Source organism: Acartia tonsa, chromosome 2, assembly GCF_053477335.1.
Source record: "Acartia tonsa isolate MP-2025a chromosome 2, ASM5347733v1, whole genome shotgun sequence".
In the NCBI taxonomy this organism is placed as follows: Eukaryota; Metazoa; Arthropoda; class Copepoda; order Calanoida; family Acartiidae; genus Acartia; species Acartia tonsa.
Window position 1 is genome coordinate 19300812 of NC_137261.1, and position 25437 is coordinate 19326248.

General features: G+C 32.4%; 1 protein-coding gene across 1 annotated transcript; it reads right to left on the bottom strand.

Moving 5' to 3' along the window:
* Positions 1 to 235: 235 nt before the first annotated feature.
* On the bottom strand, positions 236 to 25065 carry LOC145312313 (PDF receptor-like). Its single transcript, XM_080151557.1, has 10 exons — positions 24996 to 25065; positions 24517 to 24577; positions 23900 to 24007; positions 18975 to 19049; positions 14645 to 14700; positions 14152 to 14244; positions 11977 to 12046; positions 10136 to 10221; positions 8618 to 8699; positions 236 to 385 (listed from the first exon to the last, which is right to left on the bottom strand). The coding sequence occupies exons 2-10, from the start codon at positions 24526 to 24528 to the stop codon at positions 236 to 238; spliced, it is 732 nt and encodes a 243-aa protein (XP_080007683.1). The 5' UTR covers positions 24529 to 24577; positions 24996 to 25065.
* Positions 25066 to 25437: the final 372 nt, after the last annotated feature.

The following is a 25437-nucleotide window of genomic DNA, read 5'->3' on the forward strand; positions in this document are numbered from 1 at the left end:
CTTAAATACAAAATGTTCTTTAAAGACATATTTACTTTTTTAGAACTTGATTATAGAGATGCTTCACTTTTTAAAAGACTGCATACGGTAATAACAAGATGAAAAAAGAAAGAAATACATTATCCTTATATAATATAATAACAGTCCTTATATAAAGGGGTATTTAATTAATTATTCTACACTTGAAATTCTATAGAATTGTTGTTTTAGTTTTGTTTGAGAAGAACTTTAAAGTTTATTTTTCCAAGTCTACAGCGTAGACACGGAATAAAAAGTGACTTACATCTCTATTAAGAATGCAGTAGAATAGAGCCACAAAGAAACCTTGAAATGATGCCAGCAAGCTTGTTGTAAATGACCAAAAGGTAAAGTAGACCACACCTGCCTAAAATACAAAACAAGTTCATTTTTCACTATAAGTACCGTGGCAGTTATAAGTTCACAGAATGTCAACGGAACAAAAAGTATTTTTGAATAGTATTGCCAGAAAGTCATTGAATATTATATTTAAAATATTACTGTATTTACAGATGTTTTTAGTACTTTCCCTAGACCATCCTCTGTATGAACCAACTTACGGACATAACTTTTTCATATGGAAGTTCAATTAGTAATAATAACTGTTAAAATCTATATAAAAAATACCTCTAAAATAAAATTTACCATTAAATTTGTAATAAAACAATGGCGATGAAGTAAGAATCGTTTTTAAGCTAATATTTAAATGCTGCATTATTTGTTTAAACAACTTCTTGATGTAAATTCTATACAGAATACAAATATGTCAATGTGTTAGATTTTTTTTTTCTGTTTCTGTATTCAATAATATCTTTTGCAATTGCATTTTGGACATAGAGACCAACCAACATTGAAACTTATAGAGTTGCTTCTTAACATAACACAACTAAAGTATTTTATGTTTGATATTTGAAATTGTTAAATCTTCTCAAAAAAGATATATTTTTAAATATTCAATATTTTAAAGAACATTTAAGTACTTATTTAACCCTGTTTCGGTATGTTTTTCTTGTATTCCCTGGCAAGTTCGAACCCATTAATCCCTGTTTCCTTACACCAAATTTCCTAGAGAATGAGTGTGTTACGCGGCATTCCTAACTATCTCCGCGCGGCGCGTGGCTTGTAAACGGACAAAAGAAACGCGCACTTATCCTTTGATTAGTCCCACGTGAAGAGCTACGTGATTGAAAATAATGTATTGCTTGAATATACATGTGCTCTGATGTGTGGAATATCTCAAATAAGCCTTCTGCTTAGTTTGACATCATAATGTGGTAAGAATTTATCTTTAATTCTTAATAATAAGTGTAGTATGGTATATTTTTACGAAGAAATTTAAAACATTAATTTTTCAACAAATAGACCATTTAACTGCTAACTTTTGACATACGAATATTTTCCTTAATTTTATTGATCATTTGAATCTAAAATTATCAATTTCTGATGCTATTTAATATGTTTCGTGCCAATTTAAAGTTTTTTAGAAATTTTATATTTTTAATTAAATTGAAATCACGCAACCTCGATCTTACAAGAATAATAAACCATTAATATTATGTAATTAATTTTTATATTTTTGTTTTAGATTCACTGTTTTCATGGTAATAAATACACATTTGTAAACTTCACATGTTGGTCATTCGGAGGGCTTGAGATTAAGATATCGAGAACGGCTAGGATTGCGTTCCGATACAATGAAAACAAGACAGAACAGATGCAGCTAAGAACATTCTGTGAAGTTTTGTGAATGTGTTGGTTGTGATACCTTACCACACATTATTATTATAGTCATAATCAGTACAGTTAACTTTAGTGACAATTATGGGTCCTAAAAAGAATAAAGGTGAACAGTTGAGTAAGCGGCTGCGTCCAGCCGTTGATGCCCTAACCAGTGAGCTAAATAGAGTGATGAAGTTGGTCAGTGATACTTCAGAACTTAATGTTAGACATCTCACTAAGGAATCAATCCTTGTCCATGACAAGTTCGAGACATTTGACAGCATCATGGTCGGTTTTAGCAAGCTTGGTTTGAGAATCCAAGAGCTTGATGAGTTTAGTGACATTTATTCTGATATAGTTACTGTACAAAAAGACTATAGTGCCTTGAAAGACGCTCTTGATGCTATAGAAGAGCTTAGTGACATTCAAAGTGTTGTTGATGTTGTTGGTGATAATTTGCCTAACCACCAGGCTGAACTTTATGATCGATGTTTGAAGATTGTGAAAGTTATTAAAGGGCCATACTTTCCCTTGCCTGATGCAATTATAAACACTTTGTCTGCTTTGATGAAACGTCTGGCTGAGGTTAAGCTTGAACCTGTGAAGCCACCCACGACGACGGCGGGTGCCTCGACAGCATCGCCATTTGTGTCACCGTTTGGCACACCACAGTTCGTCGCCGGTTCTATGTTCACGCCAGGATATATGAATCGTGTCGACGAACGTCTTCTTCCATCTTTCGACGGCCTGGAAGCTTCCTATGTAAGTTTTAAAGACACTTTTAAAAAGCTTACTGTAGGACAAGACCCGTCGTATTTACAGTTATTGTTAAGCAGTGAAAAGGTCTGTAAAAATAAAGAGCTGAGACTCCAGTTAATTCAGATTCAATCGCATGAATCTCAGTGGGCCTACCTTGACGCACGTTTTAAGTCCAAAACACGTCAGATGCTCTGCCTTTTCAACCAATGGGAGAAGAAGTCTAAACCGTCGGACTCCAACCAGATTGTGACTGTGTTAGCAGAGTTTGGCGGAGCAGTTAGCCAGCTGGAGCAGCTGACTAAAGATGATGAAGATGATGAGGTCACCACCAGCCAGTGGTTGACCGTGATACTTCTTGAGATGTTATCCAAGAAGTTGCCACGTAATTTTCAAGATAAGCTCAATTTATCATTGGGCTCGATGGATGTCCCAAACGTCCCAAAGCTGTTAAAGATTATTGAAGAACAGCGTGGCGCCATTTTAATGAGGTGTTCGACTGATATGGACACCCCCTCTAAGAAGAAAGGTAACCCTGCGACAGCCGCTACCGCCGTAGGTAAACCTGGTAAATCTAAGATGAAGCAGTCATGTTTTGTTAATGGCTGTGATGACATGCACTTACTTTACAAGTGCCCAAAATTTCATGACCTGTCAGTGTCAGACAGGAAGAGTATTGTGGAGAGTGCTGGATGCTGTTGGATTTGTTTGCAAAAAGGGCATAAATCTGTGGATTGCCCGAAGGCAGATGTAATAGGCGGCTGCAAAGTGGACAATTGTGGTCAGGCCCATAACAACCTTTTGCATGAGAGTGTTGATATGGCTGCCGCCGTCTATGAAGTACATACTTCCCCTGAGGCGAACCTAATGTTAATGTTACAACAATTAGACGTCGTTGACATTAATCGCCAGAAGGTCCCAGTGAACGCTATGTGGGACACTGGTTTAACTACCACAATGGTAACCCAGTCACTTGTTAATAAACTTCAGTTACCTTTTACTGGACGTTCAGCAAGAATTTCTCTAGCTGACGGTGAAGTTAAACGTCTCCCGACGGTCAAGCTATGTTTAATTGATCGACACAAGAATTATCACATATTAGAACCTGTGGTAGTGCCTCTCATTGGTCCAAAAGAGGCGATCTGCTCCATAAATCCTGTGGAGGCAGCTGTTTTGTTTGATATGAAACCTGAAGATTTTACTTTGGTTAATGGGCAGGTTGATTTGCTCGTAGGGCACCTGCACCCATCGATGTTTCCCTACTCTGAACGTTCAGTAGGAGAAACCATGCTTTACTCCAGCCTGTTTGGATCTGGATATTTTGCTGTTAGTGCTAATGGTTTAGCAAAGAGTAGGTATGTTGTCTGCTCAGATGTTCAGCCGCAGCCGACTGTTGGTGCTGCTTGTGATGCTATTATTGAACCTGTTGGTTCTGCTTTTAACGCGGCTGATGAACCTTTTGGTTCTGCTAGTGCCGCAGCCGTTGACAACATGGCTACGGCGGGTGTTGCCGTGGCTAATATTGATAATGATGTTAGTTGTGCTGCAGTTATTCCTGATGATATTGGTAACGATACTGTAGTCGTTGATAACTTTGTTACGGCGGGTGTTGAGCCGCTGAATGATTCGGTTCCAGCCGGACAAGAGCCGACGGGAGTTTCGGTTCCGGCTGGACAAGAGCCGATCAGAGTTTTGGTTCCAGCTGGACAAGAGCCGACGGGAGTTTCGGTTCCAGCTGGGCAAGAGCCGATAAGAAATTCGGTCTCGGCCGGACAAGAGCCGACGGGAGTTTCGGTTCCGGCCGGACAAAAGCTAGTAGATGATTCTAAGTTTTATGACAGCCACACTTTTATTACGTGCCCTGGTGGTGTTATGAATCAAGAATCGACTTGGTTGCTGCCAAGCTGGCCGCCCGACGCAGGGTAAGAGGCCTGCAAATGGCGGTTGGAAATATGGCGGGTGTTGCCGCCAGAAAGTCATTGAAATTTTTCAAACCACACATATCTAATCCACAACATAAACTATTTATGTGACAATGATCTTTAAAGAAAAAATATTGCAAGTTTTATGTTGAGCTTGTGAAAGGAACCTCAATCGGTTCTGTAAAGAATAAGTATTCATTATTCAACTAATTTTATTGTTCATACCTAAGCACAAAAATTCTACAAAACTGTTTAGACTTTTAAAGCAGATTTTAAAAAGATTTTGTTTCTTTAAGTATGATTTTGAAAAGCAAAAGTTCGTGTATATTAAATACCAAATGATTTTGCAGATTTTAAATTGAGAAAAATAGATTTTTTTTACAAATTATTTTTCTAGTTTTTTTATGGTTCACGTTTACTTAAAAAATGTTATTTCTCAGATTCTCATATGAAATAATGCATTAAAGTAAAGAACACAACATGTAATATTATTATGATAATGTTTAAGATATTCCTCGTTATTATTTTAAAAGATTATCACAAAAAATCAAGATATTTGTTTAAATTTGTAAGCAAATCAAAGATTTTCTTTCATTCCGGAGGCAGAGATTCTTAACAATTCATGTACAAAAGTTTTTTTTGTTCACTCCGGGAGCTGGGATTCCTATTAATCCACGCGTAAAGATTTTTTTTATTCCGAGAGCAGAGATTCGTAGTAATATACGTACCTAGCGGTTTCGGACAATTTTAAACCTTGAGAAAATACTTTAGCAATTATTTTCCTAAGTATATATTTTTCGTTCATGTTTAAGCATTTATAATAACGAACGCAATGTATGGTATTATTAAAATATTGATTATTATTTTATCTGAATGCCACAGAATTAATTTAATATAAACTATGCATATTTTAAATTAACTCTACCTTCATTTTTATCGTATATATTAAAATACTGCTTCAATGTATTTATTTTTTGTAAAAAGAAATTAACCATTTCTTAAGATTTATAAGTAACGCAAATTTTGATACAATTTCGTTTAAACTTTCAGATCGATGCAAGATTTTTTCATTTGAAATGTAAACTTAAGTTTTTTATACGTTTACGCAAGTTTTTTCAATGATTTAAGTCTTTTCGGGACCAGGGATTTTTTTTCGCGGAAAATTTCCTAGGTACCTGCACAGATATAAACATTTTTATCCTTGTTGGATTGAAATTTGATATGATAAGAAGTTAACAAAATGAGAGTTTTACATCATTTAAATATTTCTTTATGATTTATTATAATCACATAAATAATTTAATATAACATGCATATTAAAATTATTACTATTTACCTTTGAACTGATGTACCTAAAGAGAAATTGCAGATTCAGCATTTTAAAGTTCTTTTCTTATATTGAGCTTTTGTTTATTTTGGTAATTTAATTTGCATATTTCAATTGCAATTTTATTTTACGCAATTTTGATTCACGAAGATTTAAAATTATGAAATTTTAATTTTCCGATGTTTGATGATTTTATGGTCATATTTATTTAGATTTAAGTATCTATTTTATTAAAACATGTTAGATTTAAGGATCTTACCTATCTTATCTTAAAAATGTTTAGATGTAAGCCCGAGTATTTTTCCGCTGGAAACAATGCTAATTATTGAGAAGTTTTTTATGAAATTTTACTTTTCTTTTCTAGCAAAAAGATTTAGTAGAAAAAATGTCATTATTTAATCTTTCTTTCTTTTGATGAAAAAAGTTTGAGTTGATTATTTAATTATCGATGCGATTTTTAGTTTAAAAATCATTTACCTATTTTATTATGTAGGTGCCTAATTGAAGTTTAGGTACTATTGATTATTAATTCATGTATTCGCAATTACATGGTCTGTAATTTTAATTTTATTGAGATTATGAGGCCATGATATAATGAGATGTGTGAGTGGTAAATGTGCAATTCATGAATGTTGAATGCTTTTCCCATTCCTTATTCCTATCCTTATGTGGTAGTGGACTCGGTTTGAGTTATTGTGGTATTCGCGAGTTACCCTAATTAATTTTAGGCCTTATGGCCATAACATTTTAAACTCTTGTTGTTTATGTGTTGTGAGATTGTGATTTCGTGGACACTGTCTGCACGCATATTGCAAAGATGAGGTATTGTGTTCGATTCCCAGTGAATAGACGGGTGTGTTTCGGTATGTTTTTCTTGTATTCCCTGGCAAGTTCGAACCCATTAATCCCTGTTTCCTTACACCAAATTTCCTAGAGAATGAGTGTGTTACGCGGCATTCCTAACTATCTCCGCGCGGCGCGTGGCTTGTAAACGGACAAAAGAAACGCGCACTTATCCTTTGATTAGTCCCACGTGAAGAGCTACGTGATTGAAAATAATGTATTGCTTGAATATACATGTGCTCTGATGTGTGGAATATCTCAAATAAGCCTTCTGCTTAGTTTGACATCATAATGTGGTAAGAATTTATCTTTAATTCTTAATAATAAGTGTAGTATGGTATATTTTTACGAAGAAATTTAAAACATTAATTTTTCAACAAATAGACCATTTAACTGCTAACTTTTGACATACGAATATTTTCCTTAATTTTATTGATCATTTGAATCTAAAATTATCAATTTCTGATGCTATTTAATATGTTTCGTGCCAATTTAAAGTTTTTTAGAAATTTTATATTTTTAATTAAATTGAAATCACGCAACCTCGATCTTACAAGAATAATAAACCATTAATATTATGTAATTAATTTTTATATTTTTGTTTTAGATTCACTGTTTTCATGGTAATAAATACACATTTGTAAACTTCACATGTTGGTCATTCGGAGGGCTTGAGATTAAGATATCGAGAACGGCTAGGATTGCGTTCCGATACAAACCCCTTACAGTCGGGCCCCTTGCCGCACCTCAATCGGTCGGGGGGGGGGGTTCAACGCCCCCCTTATTATCTCAGTTCCTATTAGAGCTAAAGGGCTAAATTTTTTTATGCAAGTCCATGGTTTGATAATGAATTTCCGACCTTTTATAAGTCTAAGTCAATTTTCGCTTCCTTCACCCTTTTATTTAACAACCTTTGTTTTTAGGTCTTTTTTTACTTAAAAATTTCAAACGGCTGTAACCTTCTTATTTTTGAAGCTAGAAGAAAATTTTTTTCCCAGAAAATGTTTATTTTTATGTAAATTTTACATTAGAAATATCAAATATAAGTTTCAGCGGCCGCAGCTGTACTTGGCAGCTGCCAGCCGCCGCAGTCGGCGGTCGGCGGGAAAACGGCGGCAGATCTTCATGAAATTTTAATACGTTATGTAGACATGTAAGAAAAGCTTAAGTTTTAAATTTGAAGTCTCTAAGTCAAAAATTACGGCCACAGGAGCATTTTAAAGATTTCTGGAGACCTGGAGGATCAGGACCTGCAGGATCATACCTGGAACCTGAAAGTGACTTGAACAACTGTATTTTATATAAGGATGTACTACTAGAGGATTTTTTAGTATTTTGGTATGATAAAATATTTTTGCTCTTTACCTGGATGACCCTGCCAGGTTTGCTGGCATCCTGTGCCCGCCAGGATGGAGATATTCAAAAAATTCTAACTCTCAGTTATGTGTCATACCCATACTTAAAAAGTCAAGCATTTTGGGCTCTTTATCTTTCACACACAGAAAATGAGATAGAAAAAACCGGATGGAGGGGCGTTCAACGCCCCCCCCCCCCCCCCCCCCGACCGTTAAGGGTTAAGTGTGTTTATATAAAAATTTATCTAGTACGAAAATTTTATCACAGACTACCTTTTACTTTAAAATATATGATACTTAATAAAAAATAAAAAAATTTAAGGTACACGCACATTCAAATTCAGCCAACAAAATCATCAGCTAACCCTAGCCCCATTTGTCTCAGCCCGACTAAGCCTCAGTTACCTGATTAAGCGAGTTTTAGCAGCTGCAACTGCTGTAATACTCAATTAAACAGCTCATATAAAACCTTAGTGCCGCGACTTGTAGAAAAATCAACCGCCCTAAGCCACAGCCACACTCTGTGTTCACCACTCTCAACCGCCAAAAAATCTCAATTATGTTCATCAAATTTTAATTGATCCACCAGCGAACCCATCTAAAAACACAATTTCTCCCTGGATTATGAAACTGAAATCAAACATAAAACCTAATACATAATTATAAAGGATACTTACATCATAAGGACTGTCAATAATTTGAAGAAAATTTGATATTCCAAGCAAGGGCTGCAAAACCAAAGCTATCTTTATACTTGTCCTAAATATTTCAATAATAATAAATGAAGATGATTAAAGTCCCTCCACAGATTATGACGTCACACGATAGAATAGCCAATGAGAGGCTAGTATACACAGTAATTGACCAATGGTAAAATTTATTCTATCCTTATTGGTTATTCTATCGTATGACGTCATAATCTTTGGAGGGACTTCAATCATCTTCTAATAAATTGGTTAGAAATTTGTTTTGAAAATTTGTTTGGTATTTCAAAAATTTTACAGTAGTAAATAAAGACTTTAACGTCTAGAGGCTAGGGGTGAAACCATTAGTTTGAATGCTTAGATACTAAAAACGAAAAATTGTATGTTATCAAAACATTTTTAATAAAATATATTTCACAACAAAATGTACAAATAATATTATGTGATACGTCAGAAAGAAAGGAGTAAGCAAATTATCATGTAGAACGATGTCTGTCCGTCCGTCTGTAGTTGAGATTAAACCGCTCATCTGATCCGGCTTTGCCTTTATTGGAGTATTCCTACTGATTATATCATACTATTTTTTCTGGGGAGAGGAGAATTTCCATCCCTTCGCATCTAGTTATTCTAAAGGCTATTTTAATTATATAACAGAAAATAGTACCGATGACAGCATTTTTTGTGTAATTTCAAAACTTTTTCTGACACTTATATCCTTTAATATTATTGAATACAAAAGAATTATTTAATATTAAGAAAAATTGCCAGAATAATAGAAATAAATCCCCTATATTGTCAGCAGAATATTTATTATTTATATTACAACAACTAAATATTTTATAGAATGTTAAGTAAAATAGTTTTAAGTATAGAACAATATAACTTAATATACAAAAATAGTTATAGCCAATAAGCAAAATCAATCTAAAATAAATGAAGCTTGGTAAAGTGCTGCATTCCTATCCTGCTAATCATATGCACAGTATGTTTATTTAACAATTCTTTACCTGACAAAACTGAAGCTGTTTGTTTACCTGACAAAACTGGAACTTGGTATTTAACTGACAATACTTGAGCTGGGTGTTTTCCTGACAAAACTGACGCTAGGTGTTGACCTGACAAAATTAAAGCTGGGAGTTTACCTGACAAAACTGAAGCTGGGTATTTACCTGACAAAACTGAAGCTGGGTGTAAACCTGACAAAATGGAAGCTGGGTGTTTACCTGACAAAACTGAAGCTGGGTGTCAACCTGACAAAATGGAAGCTGAGTGTTTACCTGAAAAAATGGAAGCTGGGTGTTTACCGAACAAAACTGGAGCTAGGTGTTTAATTGACAAAATAGAGATAGGTGTTTACCTAATAATACTGAAGCTGTATATTACTTCACAAAACTGGAACTAGGTGTTTACCTAACAAAACTGGATCTAGGTGTTTACCTGACAAAATGGAAGCTGAGTGTTTACCTGACAAAACTGGAGCTGAATGTTTACCTGACAAAACTGGAGCTGGGTGAAGTACTAGATTCTCGTCTTGCCAGCAACATTCTCAGTATGTTCACCAGGAACACAAGATTAAACTAAAATCACATAAATTTGGATTATCAAAGAATAACAATTATAATTTCTAATCTTTACATGATTTTTTCCTACAAATTTAAGCTTTTCTAAGATTTAATATTATGTTTTCTAGATTTTTTAGCTTTTTTTGTGCGTGATTATTCATGTAATTTAGTTATATATGAATTATCTTTTTTTGAAGGCTTCTATTCTTAAGTTATGTGAGCAAAAGCTTCTCATTTTTAGTTTCCCCTCGTGTAACAAGTAGTAACATACAGCAGTTTCGCTACAAAAAAAAATATTTCATTCTTCTTTTAAAAGTGTTTTACCCCTTTTTAAAGTACATGTTTTGATTACATTTGTGCAAAAATTTATTAAACTTTGTTTCAACTAAAATTATCCTTTGATCAGCACAACACTTTATTTCATACAATTTCTCACTAAAGATTAAAACTTTCACATTTTTAAAAGTTTAATATATTAAGGTTCTTAAACATGCAATTTGGGTTCTAGAATTTCTATATTTTTTTACTCTAACCAAGTACAATTGTTTATAAGATTGATGAAATTTAAATCACAAGAAAAGCGGGGTAATACAAAAAGTATGATTCGAATGAAAATGTCCTCTTGGCCAACAGTTGAATTATTATTTAGACAGCTTTTGCATTGTATTAGTTGGGCGTTTTCCTCTTAGAAATATTTTTTTTAAATTTTGCGGCTAGGCATGCAAGGTGCCGAGTGCTGCGGCTAGGCAGGCTAGGGGGCCGGGCGCCGCGGCCAGAGTTCATAGTTCTGTTAGGGGGGGGGGGATAGTTGCAGTGAATAATATTGCACACCTTTTCATAAACTGCGCCATACTTAAATAAAATGTCATTTTATGTTTGATAAATTTTACACAATGCAGATAATTCTCTTGTACTAGTGCGTACTTGTTAGTAGCGAAGCTGCTCTGTTATTCACTGTCTGTCAAACACGATTTTCTCAGCCGCTATTGAAGTTGGACGTCTGATTTTTTTGTGAAGATTCTAAGATTTTTTGTACATTTATCATCTGAACGTCTTCTTTATAATTCATTTTGTCCATGAATTTTTGGTGCTTCGCTACTTATGGATGTTGTCATCATTGTTAGTTTCATAATTATATAAAACTTTACAAAAGTTTATTAAATTAAGTAATTATGATTAAAAAATATAAAACGATTAAAAAATAGAAACAATTTTAAGTAAAATGTTATTATTTCTTTTCTTATGTGCACAAAAAAGCAGATTTTTAATAAGTCCATTATTACTTTTTTATCTAAGTCGACCTACCTACCATTACATGCAGAGTAGCTACAAATAAAATTTACACATTCATAATGGTGCCGTCTCTAGTAAGTTCATAACCAAGACATACAGACCAATAGAAAATCTTTTAGAGAATCTTCACGAATATTAGTGAGTTGCAAAGTGGAATAGTCATTAAACAAGGATGAAAAGTAAGAACAGCAAAACAAATAGAGTTTTTATCTTGAATAGCACCTGAGCAAATCATTGTTCCTTAAACATAGCTAACAAAAGTACATTTTCCATTATAGAGTAGCATCACTACTAAAATCTTACCACAATAATAAAAAGCCTTGGTCCTTCTTGCATAGCTGACAGAAGTACATTTTCAATTATAGAGTAGCATAACTACTAAAATCTTACCACAATATTAAAAAGCCTGGGTCCTTCTTGCATAGCTGACAGAAGTACATTTTCAATTATAGAGTAGCATAACTACTAAAATCTTACCACAATAATAAAAAGCCTTGGTCCTTCTTGAATCCAAAAATAGCTCTCATGGTTATACCCATACCAACAACTTAAACAAAAATTGAAGCTTTTTATAGTGCCATAAAACAATGACGTCATACTGGCCTATCATTGATAAATTAAAATTTACTGGCCTGCAAGTGGTAATTTGGTCTGTGTATTGGTCTATAATTAGTCATTTGTATTGTATGACTACTTAAAAATTTAGTTAACAACTCTGTGAAAGATAAATTAGAAGCTGGTTCCCTCTAGAAAACATGGATGACAACATTCATGAAAAGAGATGCAAGGAAATTTTAATTTATTTGATAATGAGGGCTCTAGAGGCACGTAAAATGTTTTCTTTTCAATCTTTGTTAAGATCAGCTGTTTACAAAAAAAAGAAAAATTCTGGATGCTAGATGGGGTAAGTTATAACTTTTTAGGTTTTTTTTACAATTTCTCTTGGGAGGGTGTTGGTACCCACCCCCAAAATAATTATAAACCTTTTAGGACCTATAATAAGCTACCCTTTAAACGAGAACCATGTCGGTTTAGCGTTTAGTGAGATCCTTTGGTACGGACGAACAGACGGAGATCCTGTTACTTTATTATAAGGATTTATTAGTTCAATCAGGAATTTCTGAAAAGTAAATTTTTTGCATCAAAAATACAAAAAGGTGTGATATTTGCAAAAAAGAAGTAAATAGTTTTGATAATTAAAAAAGATAAAAAGTACAACTAAGATATCCAACATTAAACTAATATCTCCCAGAGTTCAGTAAAAGTTTAAAAACTTTATTAATCAAAAATTTATAATTTAGGTTCATTAGTTATTTTTGTTGTTGTTCTATTAATTGCCTTAAAAAACAAAGAAAATAAGCCATTAATCATTAAATTCTGATAACTATAAGTGGGGTAAAATTGCTTTCAAAAAAGTTCTCATAAAAAAAAACACTGTACATATTTTGATCAATTTATAAATTTTTAATCTGACGAAGTTACACATATCTAGTTTCAAAGCTACTCTTTAAATTGGTCTAATTTACATTGCATGCTTTTACAGGATGGCAAAGACAATGGCGATTAAATTAATTTACAATACTTTCTTCCTTAATTTTATATTGCTTGTAAGAATTGAGGGATGATTACACAAATAAATTTTAGTGCAGTGCAGGTTTTGAAATTTAATTCTTAACAGCTTATATATAATTGACTCATTCTTTTAATTCATCTTTTATTTTAAATTTTATAGCATAAATTGCTTAATTTTTGAGACTTCGCAATTTTTCTTCAAATTTGTTGTTAGCATTTTTCCCCAAGTTGTTGGTCTACATACACTTTTGGTTTCGTTGGTTTTTCGTTGGTTTGACGGAAAACCGATAAAAAAATTTGCTGGGTGACAGGAAATATATATTCTTTAAATATTTGGTATTAGACATAAATTTACTTTTGCAATGTATAACGATGGTTATGATTATTGCATGTTTAGAAATTATTGAATTAAGATTGAGATAATCATAATTATATCTTAAATTAGTTTTAGACTTAACTTGATAGCCTCAGCCACCATCAGACGAGCGGCTATGTAAGCCACCAAATAAGCCTATCTAGTCACCTTAAACTTACACACCCTAACTCAAATTAGCCACCCTCAGTCGCAGCCATTTTCAAACACAATCAGCCGCAGCTTCTCTCTGCCGCAGCAATTCTCAGCTAAAATCAGCCGCAGCTACTTGCATCCACCTTATTTAACCTCAGTTAGGTACAGTGGCAGTGTTTTAGTTATTTAAATGTGATAAAGGAATTCTCTAAAGCCACTTCCTAGAATGTTTCTTTGTTTCTCATTTGAACCCACAGGTAAATTCTGAACCCAGTAATAGTAATTTTATCTTTGTGACATAACAAAAATCCATCTCTTTTTTAGAGGTTTCCTTTCCCACCTCCCCTCTCATCCTTCGATTTTTGTTACGTCACAAAGATAAAAAGTTAGACACTATTACTAGGTTCGTAAATTCTTTTTTTTCAGAAGGCACCATTCCCATCCTTCACCCAAAATGGGATTTTTACCTCCCTTTATTAAATAAAGCTTGAATGTCCTTATTTACTTTTAGGCTTATTTATGTAGATTTATATTTTACCATGTCAATTTAAAAAAGTAGAAAAAAAACTTACTGGCTTTCAATAGTAAAATATGAGACTATTGCCCATATAAATGTTGAAAGCAGGGGTAGAATCCAGCCAACAAACAGATAAAAATGTTGGTTTCTGAAACAAAAATTTATTTTAAACGAAATATAAAAAAAAGAACTAAAGCAGTCCTTTTCCTTACAATTTGATCTAATAAAAGTAATGACCTTAACAAAACCAAAAAACATTCATAATATAACAAAACTTTTCAAACACGAAAAAATTAGGGGGATGTGTGGTTAAATTTCGTTGACCTTCAAAAAAAAAAGGTAAAAACCATTAAAAAAGCTATAACCAAATCATAAAATCAATTCTTAGACCTATGAGTCCAATGGTTAGGATATAATTTGTTACAGACAAACTGAAAAACATTCCAACAGTTTTACATTATGATAAAGTTATTTAATTACATCTTACTAAATGTAAAATAAAAATGTGCTGCAAAACTCTGTGCACACCCCTAATAAGAAAAATCTACCTGTTTGAGTTGGAAAGAAAAACATTGACGACCAGAATATTGTGCAAATGAATTCCCTGAAACACAGAAAATAGATTTATATTTTTATATTAGGAAAATAGACAATATCTTCTCCATAATTATTTGGTTGCTTATAGTTTCTATAACTACTGCTGATATGTCTGGCTTGGACACTAATAGTAAGAGAATGGGAATGCCTTGGCTCATAAACGGGCGCAACTCATTACCATGAACATTTAGGAATTCTAGACAAAGGTCGTGCAATCAAAAGGTTGGTTGTCTGTTGGATGTTCCTTAACCCAATATCAACTAGTTACCAGAAGGAAAGAATGAAGTGAAATATTTAAATTTAATGTACTTCGGGGATAGTTAGACCTTTTCAAAAATTCAAACAGGTTAGAATTGTCCTATCGAGTTTAAACTTTACATGATGATTTCTTAAACAATTAGGTACAAATTTTTGTATGTTATAATTATACTATTCTGCTTTTTGGAATACTGATTCCTAAGGAACAATGTTATAAGCAAAGCATCTCTATAAACAGTATACTGTACTTAAGAAGTTTTCATCAAATTTACTTACAATTTTGTTTAGACTTATGCTTAATATTCTGCTTATTTAGTTTTGACACTTCACAAGTGTTAATGTTCGTTTGTCCCCTTGTTTCAGAGATTCGCTTTTATGAATGTTTTCATCCTTGTTGTTGTATAAAAGTAACTCGCAGCATGATACAACTGTATCTGTATGATATAGGAAAACTTGGCCTCTAGTTTGTCACAATGATTGGTCGCGTCACAGAAAAAGAATATCAAAATGTTTTCGTGTATGTTTAATGTTTATTCAATCATGCATAATTTCTCGTATTGAATAAGTTTTCAGATATGGATTGTTAGTCGTGTTTTAGTTTGAACAACAAGATTGAAGCTCATGTAATAGCAGCTATGCCTTTAGAGGTCTCTTGGGGTATTAGAGGAAAATTTGAGGGGGAAATCGAACCTCCACTAATAATTTTAGTTTTAAAATTATCATTTTTCTGAGGGGATATTTCTTTTCGGAGGTTTGAGATAACCTACCAAAAATTGATAGAAACTTTCTTTCACTATTCTTCACAAACATCCTGTTACTTTTAAATAAATATTTAACCCAGGAATTTTTAAAGATCAGGACTATTGGTCCATATTTAATAATAATGTGAGTTTCTAGGCTACTAGTTAAGATAGTCTGCTGATGAAAAAAAATCTGCTGATGTTGTGAAATTCCCCTTCTTTAAAAAGCATCCAGTGTACTTTTTTCAGTCCGTCTGTCTGTCATGATACAAAAAAAGGTGCATATTATTATTTCTCTTTCCCTTTTTTTTCATCACTGAATAGCTCCTCTACAACTTACTTTGTTGGTTGAAAAGTTTGAACGCTTATATTTTGTACTATCTAATAAAGGTTTAAAAATAGTCTCCAAAGTTTCTAATTAAAAGAATTAGAGAGCATACTCATGAAATTTTGGGAGTATGTATAATTTAGAGACCAATGCCCCTCCCTCCCTAGATATTAGATACAAATGCAAAGGATGTGATGATATCAAACTGTTATCCATTATTAAGCTTCATACGGATATTTCATTATTTTGTGCATACATATGGATATGTAGTTATAAATAGAAAAACCTTGTCACTAAAGAGGAAAATTAAACAAAAATTGATTTTTGATAAATTATAGAAAGTTGATTTTATACATAAATATATTTATATATATTGTTTACCTTAAAAAATGAATCATTTTTTTTAAATAGACGATTACTTAATTAGTTAAAAAGTCTTTTTACGTTAGAAGTATTAAAAAATATTTTTAAAAATCGCTACAACCCTATGACTATTTAGCATCATATTTTCTTTTTTTTATGCTTTTGTTGTTAAGGTTATTCAGTGATCATTGACAAGTTTCTGGGTACATTGCCAGTACTTTTAGGCAGGGCGAGTCAACTGCAGCCGCATTAAGGCCGCAAAGTTTTCAGCCATTCTCAGTTTTCACATACATTCTAAGAAATTTAGTAGAAAAAACATAAAAATCAGCCAGCTTTTTTTCTAGTACTTTCTATAAAGCTGCTGCCTGTGCCTACTCGCTCATTTTTTCGTGTAGGTACCAAAAAACACAGCTGTCATATTTAAATCTAAAAACCGCCATTTTAGCGACTGTTTAGGCGTAGCCACAACCGCATAATCAAATTTTTTGCTAAAGTAAACCATCTGCAAACAAACAGCAAAAAAATAAGGCGGCTGTCTATTCTTACTTTGAGGCCAAAAAAATATTCATTGCCAGTACTTTTCAGCTTAAGAATAATGCTTTTTATATTTACCATATCATGAATACAATAATAACAAGGATAACAACATCCATTGAAACAAAGGTTAAAAACCAAAATATTTGAAAAAACTTACATGAACAATCTCAGAGACCCCTTTTATTTCAAACAAAATTACGATGTTAGTTTGTAAAATTTCTTAAGATTTTCTCAATCAAAATTGACGTTAATATAATTATTACACTTTTATAGCTTGTAACCTGAATACAGAAAAGATTCGCTTTTAATAATGAAGTATAGAGATCTTTGTATGTCTTTGTGTATCAAAGGATCTCGCTAACCACTGAACCGATATAGTTCTTCTTTACAGGGTAGCTTCTCATAGGTGCTGGGAAGTTTAAAACTACTTTGGGAGAGGATACTTCCACCCTCCCAAGAGAAATCTCCCCTAGAAAAAATGACTCCATCCCCACAAAACTTCTTTTTTTACTTTAAAATTGAAATGGGTGGGGGTCTACCCTCAAGGACCCACTAGAGGCCTCTTTGGGCGTAGCCGCTAGTAAGTAAGAAATTATAATGCATACTTTGTTAGGTCTGTATAAGACAAAGATAATGCTGTTAGGTAACCACATAGTGATTATTTAGAAAAGGCCATGTCCATAAGTAGCGAAGCACAAAATGAACATATATTGACAAACGGACAAAGTGAGATATAAAGCAGAAGAGATCATAAGAAGTCATATGTTGTACAAATATTTCATTCTCTATTTAAGTAGCTTCTCTGTAATTAGATGGGGTAGATTTTCAGGCTAACCGTAAATTTTCTTCAGGGAGTAAGGGAAATTAGGCTTGTATACAATACAATCACTAATGCATTGATATAAAAATTTGAGAATTTCAGACCAATATTGATGCAGAAGTGTCTAAACCTTTCTACAAATATTTTAAATGTATATAAAGAGTAATAATTCTGAGTTTATATCAATTTATCGTTCTTTGTCTTATTACTAAAGTACGATACCTGTATCACTTAAATTGTTTCTATAAGTTGAGTGATTTTGTTTAAAAATTAAATATTGTTTGCTTGATGTTATTGCGAATCATTACTGATTAACAGAAATTTTCAAATTATTTGACTTTATTAGGTGTTATCGCTCTACTTTGAAGTATTTCCCTAGAAATTAATTAATTTTAGGATTACTAATTTAAAGATTTGCTCCGAATTACATTGATATGATAAGGGAAGTAAAATAAATATCATATTATCCAGTGCTAAATTTTTCCTTCAGTAGATGTGTGGTATGATTGGGGGAAAAAGATGTTATAGCCATTATCATCTCCCTCCCTATAAAAACCTCTGTCTTAGCAAAGTTTGTTTAATCTCTACATTAATTTTAAACTTTACATATATAAACCGTAAACAAAGGGGTACATGGAAATTTTACAACCAGCTGAAATACTAAACATATTTTGTCAAATGTTTATGTTGATTATGCTTTGATGGAATTTGAATGTACTTACGCTACTAGATATAAAATGATGCATAAATGCCTTTGTTAGACTTTTTTTGACAGTTATTTTCGTTGGTTTTTTTTGGCAGTGGTTTATACATTTTGACATTTTTGCATCCAGCTTATTTCTGCTGGTTGTAACATTTCACTTCCAAAACAAAGTTATAACTAACTAAACAAGATATTATTCATTATAATGAAGTAACAGGGTCTCAGTGTATCTTTGTGTCGGTGTTTGTGTCTGTACAGAAGGATCTCGCTAACTGATTATTTATGGGAAAAGTTTAAAACTATTTTGGGGGGTGAGTTCCACCACTCCTCCAAGAGAAATAGCCCCTAGAAAAAAAAATGCCTCCCTCAAATCTTTTTATTTAAAATTTTCTTTTTAAAACAAAATAATAAGTGGATCTTCGAATTAAACCTTTCCCCACGCCTCAAGTACATTTAGTTCACATGGGATTTTAGTGTAATCGCCGGCTAAGTTCTAACCTGACAACTGGCGGATGTGATACACAATTCTTACCTCAATGAACATCCAGTGAAACATTCCGGTTTTGGAATATTCGAGCAAAACAATCATCAAATGGCACAATCCATTCTGAAAGTATGACATGTTGGATGAATTGTATAATAGATGCGAAATTTTGTCCTTAAAGGACGCCTGCAAGAAAGACCACGCTTTAACTACTGAAAGACTGCCACAAGTAGCCCCAAAACCCCAAATTTAAAGCCTTCAGCTTCAATAACAAAAAAGTTCTAAGCATTTCAAAATAACATTAAATTACGTTGCCTAGACATAAAATATAACCTTATCTTTGTCAGAAATTTAGATTGCCGGTAACTGATTACATATTTACAATAAAAACACCACATTTCATAGTCAAAATCTATGAAAAAAATTCGATTTAAATTGCATTTGTGAACGAAAATCATAGCGGAAACAAAGGATAAAACTAAAACAAGATCAGCTGTGATTGGTTGCTTAGCTGATTCAGCCTTCTGATTGGCTACAGTACACTCGGTACAACGCAAGTTATACTTATTTTTTTTAATGATTTTGACTTTAAAAATGGGTATTTTTATTGTAAAAATATAATTAGTTACTGACAACCGAAATTTATGGCAAAAATAAGCTTATAATTTTGTTTCTAGGCCACGTAGTTTAATTTCAAAATTTCTAATATTAGCATTGAGATTCTTTTAAAATTTTCATTGTACATTCCATTCCATTCGTACACAATCGAATAGCCCAAGATGCTGGGGGCGAGACTACTAGTTTATAATAAAAAGTTTTAGTTTTGGTTTCTCAAAAAGTTATATTAATGAAGCTATTTTGCAATAAAAAGTTTGATACCAACTCGTTTTGACAATCAAATTTAACTTTATTAGATAAAGTAAAAGACAAACAAACTGAATGAAATAATTATATCAAATTACATTGCACAATATCTTTCCCATTGAAAACAAATTGACTTCTTAGAACAATAAAGGAAGAAAGAAACATCTTGAGTGAAGAAATTTGATGTAAACTTGTAAGCAGTTTGTTTTGTCATCCAAGTAGTAAATTTTATATTCTATAATATAAAGTAGAGAGCACTTTTTTGTCTGTAGCGAAGGATCTCGCTAACCCCTGAACCGATATGGTTCTTCTTTACAGTAAAGCTAATTATGGGTCCAGGAAATTGAAAATGGGGGGGGGGGGAATTTTCCCTCTTAAGAAATTCGTAAGTAAAATAGACATTTATGTTTTTATAGACAACTTTCCGCGATTATTAAAATGAAAAATTATAAGAATAAAAACTAGTTTTGTTATTCTTTTTTTTGAAGAATGTTGTCTGTAATGCGATACCATACATGATTTTTTATTATGACTGAGAACTGGTTCTAATCCAACGTACTTTAATTGGTTTTGAAGCTATAATGGAAAATCTTTTACTATTACTTCTTTCTAATATTTGTAGAAAAGTATCATAAATGGATTTATTTTATTCCAATAGTATTTTTTTGTTAAAAAACATTCTTGTTTTGACTAATAAAAGATTTTTAGATTTTAAATATTAAAATATTTGGGAAAAATTAATAAAGTAGGTGAAAAACTGTTCTAGATAAAATATTCTATCCTCATTTTCATTTCAATATATTTAGGACAAAGGGAGAGGTCATTTTCTAGTAAATCCCGTAAAGGTGTGTGTTATAAGGCCTAAAAATAGTAGTAGAACGATAAGGTGCTCTATATATTTGTATTTCCTATTGAATAGAACAATAGGGAAGAAATTTTTTTTTTTTTTTTGATAACTGTACCTGGAATATCTGAAATTTCTATCAAACGCTTTGTTTGGCTCAAACTGACACAAATAAAAAAAAATATAATTATAATAAATCAACCTGTAAAGAATGACTTCTTCCTTTGTTTAATGGTATAGATTGTTCTTAACCTTTACCTTGTACCTATAGAAAACATTATTATTATAATTATATTTTTTTTTAATTTTTGTCAGTTTGAGCCAAACAAAGCGTTTGATAGAAATTTCGTATTTTTTTTAGATAATCCAGGTACGGTTATCAAAAAAAAAAAAAAAATTTCCCTATTGTTCTATTCAATAGGGAATACATATATCTAGAGCACCTTATCGTTCTACTACTATTTTTAGGCCTTATAACACACACCTTTACGGGATTTACTAGAAAATGACCTCTCCCTTTATTACAAAAAAAATGGTGGATTAGAACCGGTTTTCAAGCATATTATTTAAATAAATCAAAATAAGGGCGGGTAGTTTTTTCCTATAACTAACCCTACACCTGCAGTACGCCTTCCCCTGCGGGGCTACCCAGTATCCATTATAATCTAATCTAACCAGACATAGAGTTACAAAAAAACAAGAAAAAAACTTCTCTCCCAACCCCCATATTTCCAATTATTTAAAGATAAGGATGGGGGTTATGTTAAGGGTTAACAAGGCCCTTTGAGGAAAAACTGTTTAAAATCTTATCTTAAATCGTTGTCTATTTTGTTCTTTTCCCGGAAGCATATCTCAAATCCTAATCTTAATATAAAACACTCTCTATTCACAGAAAATAGAAAGAGCAAATTCCAAAATATATTTTAGAAAACAAGGATAACAACATCCGTAATAATCGTAGCCTGTTGTTAGGGGAAATATGTAAGATCTTTCAGTTAAAAATCAATTTTATATTAAGATAAAATGGTTATCCTTTACAGGGAAGCTTCTAATAGGTTCAAGGAAGATTAATAACAATTTTTATGGAGGGTAGCAACATCCTTCCAAGAGTAATCGCTCCATAAATAAAATTACCCCCCTCCAAAATCTCTCCAAATTAAAAGTTAAGCTGGGAGATTTTAGAGCCCACTTAGGTTCGGATATCTTTATCCGCCTAGTTGGGAGCTGGACCTGGCGTTACGGTTTCTTGGACGACAGCCTCGTTCCTAGAGGTAGTATCAGTATTATCAATGAGGGAGGGGACATTGGGCTGTTTAATACACTAGTCCCCAAAGTTTTATAATAACGTTTTCTTAATGGTTGGCTTTACAACATTGGGGACTTTTTATTAATTTTGATTGGTTGGTTTATTAGGTTGAGTGTCAAAACGTTTCAATCACTAATTGTAATCTACAGAAGGGGTAATTTGTGTATCATAATTAGGTATGTACATCAATTTTTCGGTCATTGCCTTATCCCATGAATCCATCAGCAGCCATCACAGCTCTGTGTAGAGAAACTGCTCTATAATATCACTCTTTATTAGTTATGTGTGAGTGAGACGTCATATTGAATAATAATATTGAATTAGGTAAATCAAGGGATCTAAAGGTATAGGACAATGGCCGATAAATTGATGTACAATTAATTCCAAGGATGATACACAAAATTACCTCTTCTGTAATGGTTGAAACGTTTGGACACTCAACTTATTGAACCAACCAATCAAAATTCAATTAAATTACCAAGGTTGTTAAGCCAACGAAAACATTATTTTAAGATTTTGGTGACTAGTCTAATAAACAGTCCAAAGACCATTATACAACAATAGATAAAACTAGCTCAGAAAGATATGGAATTTTATGTTATTTTTGCATAATTGATTTAGTTCTTCTTATAAGTGAAGCTTTATCCATCTCCCAGGATGATTTAAACCTATTATTTGTAAATTCAAGTATTTGTATAGTTTTATGATATTTTTTTTAATTCTGAGAATACAGAGCCCCTTGATGCTAAGGGCTTAGCAATTAGTTTTATATATTTTATGTAATTTACCAAGTGGACAAGAAAGTTATATGGACAAGAGGGTTATATAGAAATTCAGTAGAATATATTGGGGTAGTTATTTGAAATATTGAACATCATAGTAGGGATAAAGGAACAAGTAGTATGGTTTGTAATCATTCATATGAAAAAAATATCCTAATTTGGTTTGTCGATGAATTTTCAAAATTAGAATGCTGATATTCAAGAATTACATGAAATATGAAAGAAATTATCATAAGCAAGCTGCACTCACTTCACTTTTTATGAACAACAGCCAAAAACCATGGGTTAGGTAAACCTCATCTGGACGACAAGCCAAACATATTCAGACTAAATTTTTCTATGGTCTTTGGCTACAGAAAAAATTTTTACTACTTCAAATTTCAAACCACAAAAATATAACTTTACATTTTCATTACATACTAGTAGCTCCTAGAGGCTCTCTAGGGCACTCAAATTGGTGAGAGGGTGAGTTGAATTGGACCCTTAAATTTAAGAGGAAAAAGGAAAAATGAATATTTGTGGAGGGTCATTTTTTTTTGGGGGGGGGGGGAATTGGGTGTCTTTATTTTTAATTTTATTTTAAAAAGCAAAAGGACCTATGAAAAGCTACATTGTGGTTTAGCTATTAGCGAGATCCTTCGGTACACACTGACAGACATCCAGTTACTTTTACAAAATGATAACAAATGGTTCAAAATTGTGTTTTCCTTTCAGCGCTGTAGTTTTACTAAGAATCTTAAATTGAATCTTCTCAAGAGTTTGAGTGATTTTTAATAAATATTTACATTATGCCATTTTGTCACAAAAACATTTCCAAGAATTTTTTTTATATATTTTATCCTTTTGGGAATATTATTTTAGAAGATGCATTATTTTGTTTAATTTTGGGTGAAGACCAGAGATAGCAATATGATTTACAGAGATAGAGGGTAAATTTTATTGTCCCCAAAGTTTATTACTTTGTTCTGCCATTCGTTAACTCAAAAGCTTTTTTGGGAGAGTTTTTGATTATAGATAAGTATCCAAACTTTTTCACCGTTACTCTTTTTTTTCTTAATAAGAAGTACTATTGTTTATCATAATTTGGAGTTACATTAATTTATCGTCCATTATCCCATCCCTTAAGATCCCTTGCGTTTTCTCATTTTCTCAAATTTATCATCCTTGTACCACTTACCGTTTCAGAAAAGCCTCTCCAACTATTGAGATCACCGGTCATCCTGTCGGCAGCACTCCAGGCGGTCATCAACCTTTCATCCAGGTATAATAACATGCGGATGGATACCTACAATAGAATTAGAATTATTGGTTAAAACGTTTGACCACTAAATGAACCAATCAAATTAAAATTCAATAAAAGTCCCCAAGGTTCTCAAGCCAAAGAATAAGACTTTGGGGACTAGTGTAATAAACATCCCAATGTCCCCTCCCTTCCTAATAGACACAAGTTAATTTCTTGTAGCGTAGCTACAACTTTAAATAGTTTGTTGGTCTGTAATTTGCTGAACTTCTCATGTCTTGTAAAATAATTGTTATTTCTCGTATTCATTCGAATGCGGTGGATAGGAACTGGTTCTCATCCATACGAAAAAACTATGTCTAGCATTGTATTATATCCAGCTTTCTTCGAATATAAAAACTGGTTTTAATCTTATAATTGTACATTCTATATCCGTTTATAATACGATGAAAGAAATAACTATTATCGCATCTAATTATAGACAGATTTATGTGGATAATGAAATTAAAAAAAATTTAGGCCCGGTTTCGAAGCCATACTGGAAATTATATTACCTGTAAAAGCATAGCCAAATATAAGTTAAAATGAATTTTCTTCTCCTGTGTTCTCAATGTTCTAAAATAAAAAATTAGATATTGTTTATTTTTGCTTTTCAAAATAAATTTAAATAAACATCAATGCAAAAAAAATGTTCGACAAACAAAATTAAATAAAATGAAGTTTCAAAAGTAATTTCAAGCATAAACTATAAAAGAAATATAATAGTTATTTATCGCATCGTATATTAGACAGCTTTTCGCGGATATTAAAATTAACAGTTTTTAGCCCCCAGGGCTGCAGGCCCGTGAAAACATTACTGGTAATTATTTTATGATTTTTATTTTAATATTGTCTGTAATATGATACTATACATGATTTTAAGAATTAATGAGAACCGGTTCTAATCCAGCGGATATTAATCGGTTTTATTGCCATGTTGGAAAAAGCATTGGAAGGTTTCTTGACCTTTGCTTTAAACAAATGATTCACATACCTGAAACATGAAAAGATGATGAGGGCGGATAATAAAGTTGCCAGGGACAAGGAGTATCCAACTAATTCTAAATATCAATTACATTCTATATTCTGCAGGAGGACAAACACTAATCCCCAACTTCTGTTTGATAACAAAAATGTAAACAGAGGTGTGCTGAAGGGGTTTTTACATTTATTTAGTCATTCCCCTGAAGCCATAATAAAACGCCTCTTTACATTTATTAAAAAGAGACAAAAAGTCCTAAAATGTTTGTATGTTCTTAACAGTAATCTGTATTTAAGCAAATATTCAACAAATTTACATACAATTTTTGTTATACTTTTAAATTTCTAATCTCCAGACACTCTACATGTGTTAATTTTCATTTGTCCAACCATTCTAAATCTTCACTTTACTTTCATGAATGTCATGGATAGAGGTTGTCATCCTTATTCTGCTT

Bases quoted from the DNA above. Each gene is read 5' to 3' on its own strand.
- LOC145312313 (XM_080151557.1), bottom strand. The intron at 14,245-14,644 runs GTAGATTTTTCT...TTTTTGTTTCAG, and splicing joins TTTCTTTCCAACTCAAACAG to AAACCAACATTTTTATCTGT. The intron at 12,047-14,151 runs GTAAGTTTTTTT...TTTTTGTTTAAG, and splicing joins TATTTTACTATTGAAAGCCA to TTGTTGGTATGGGTATAACC.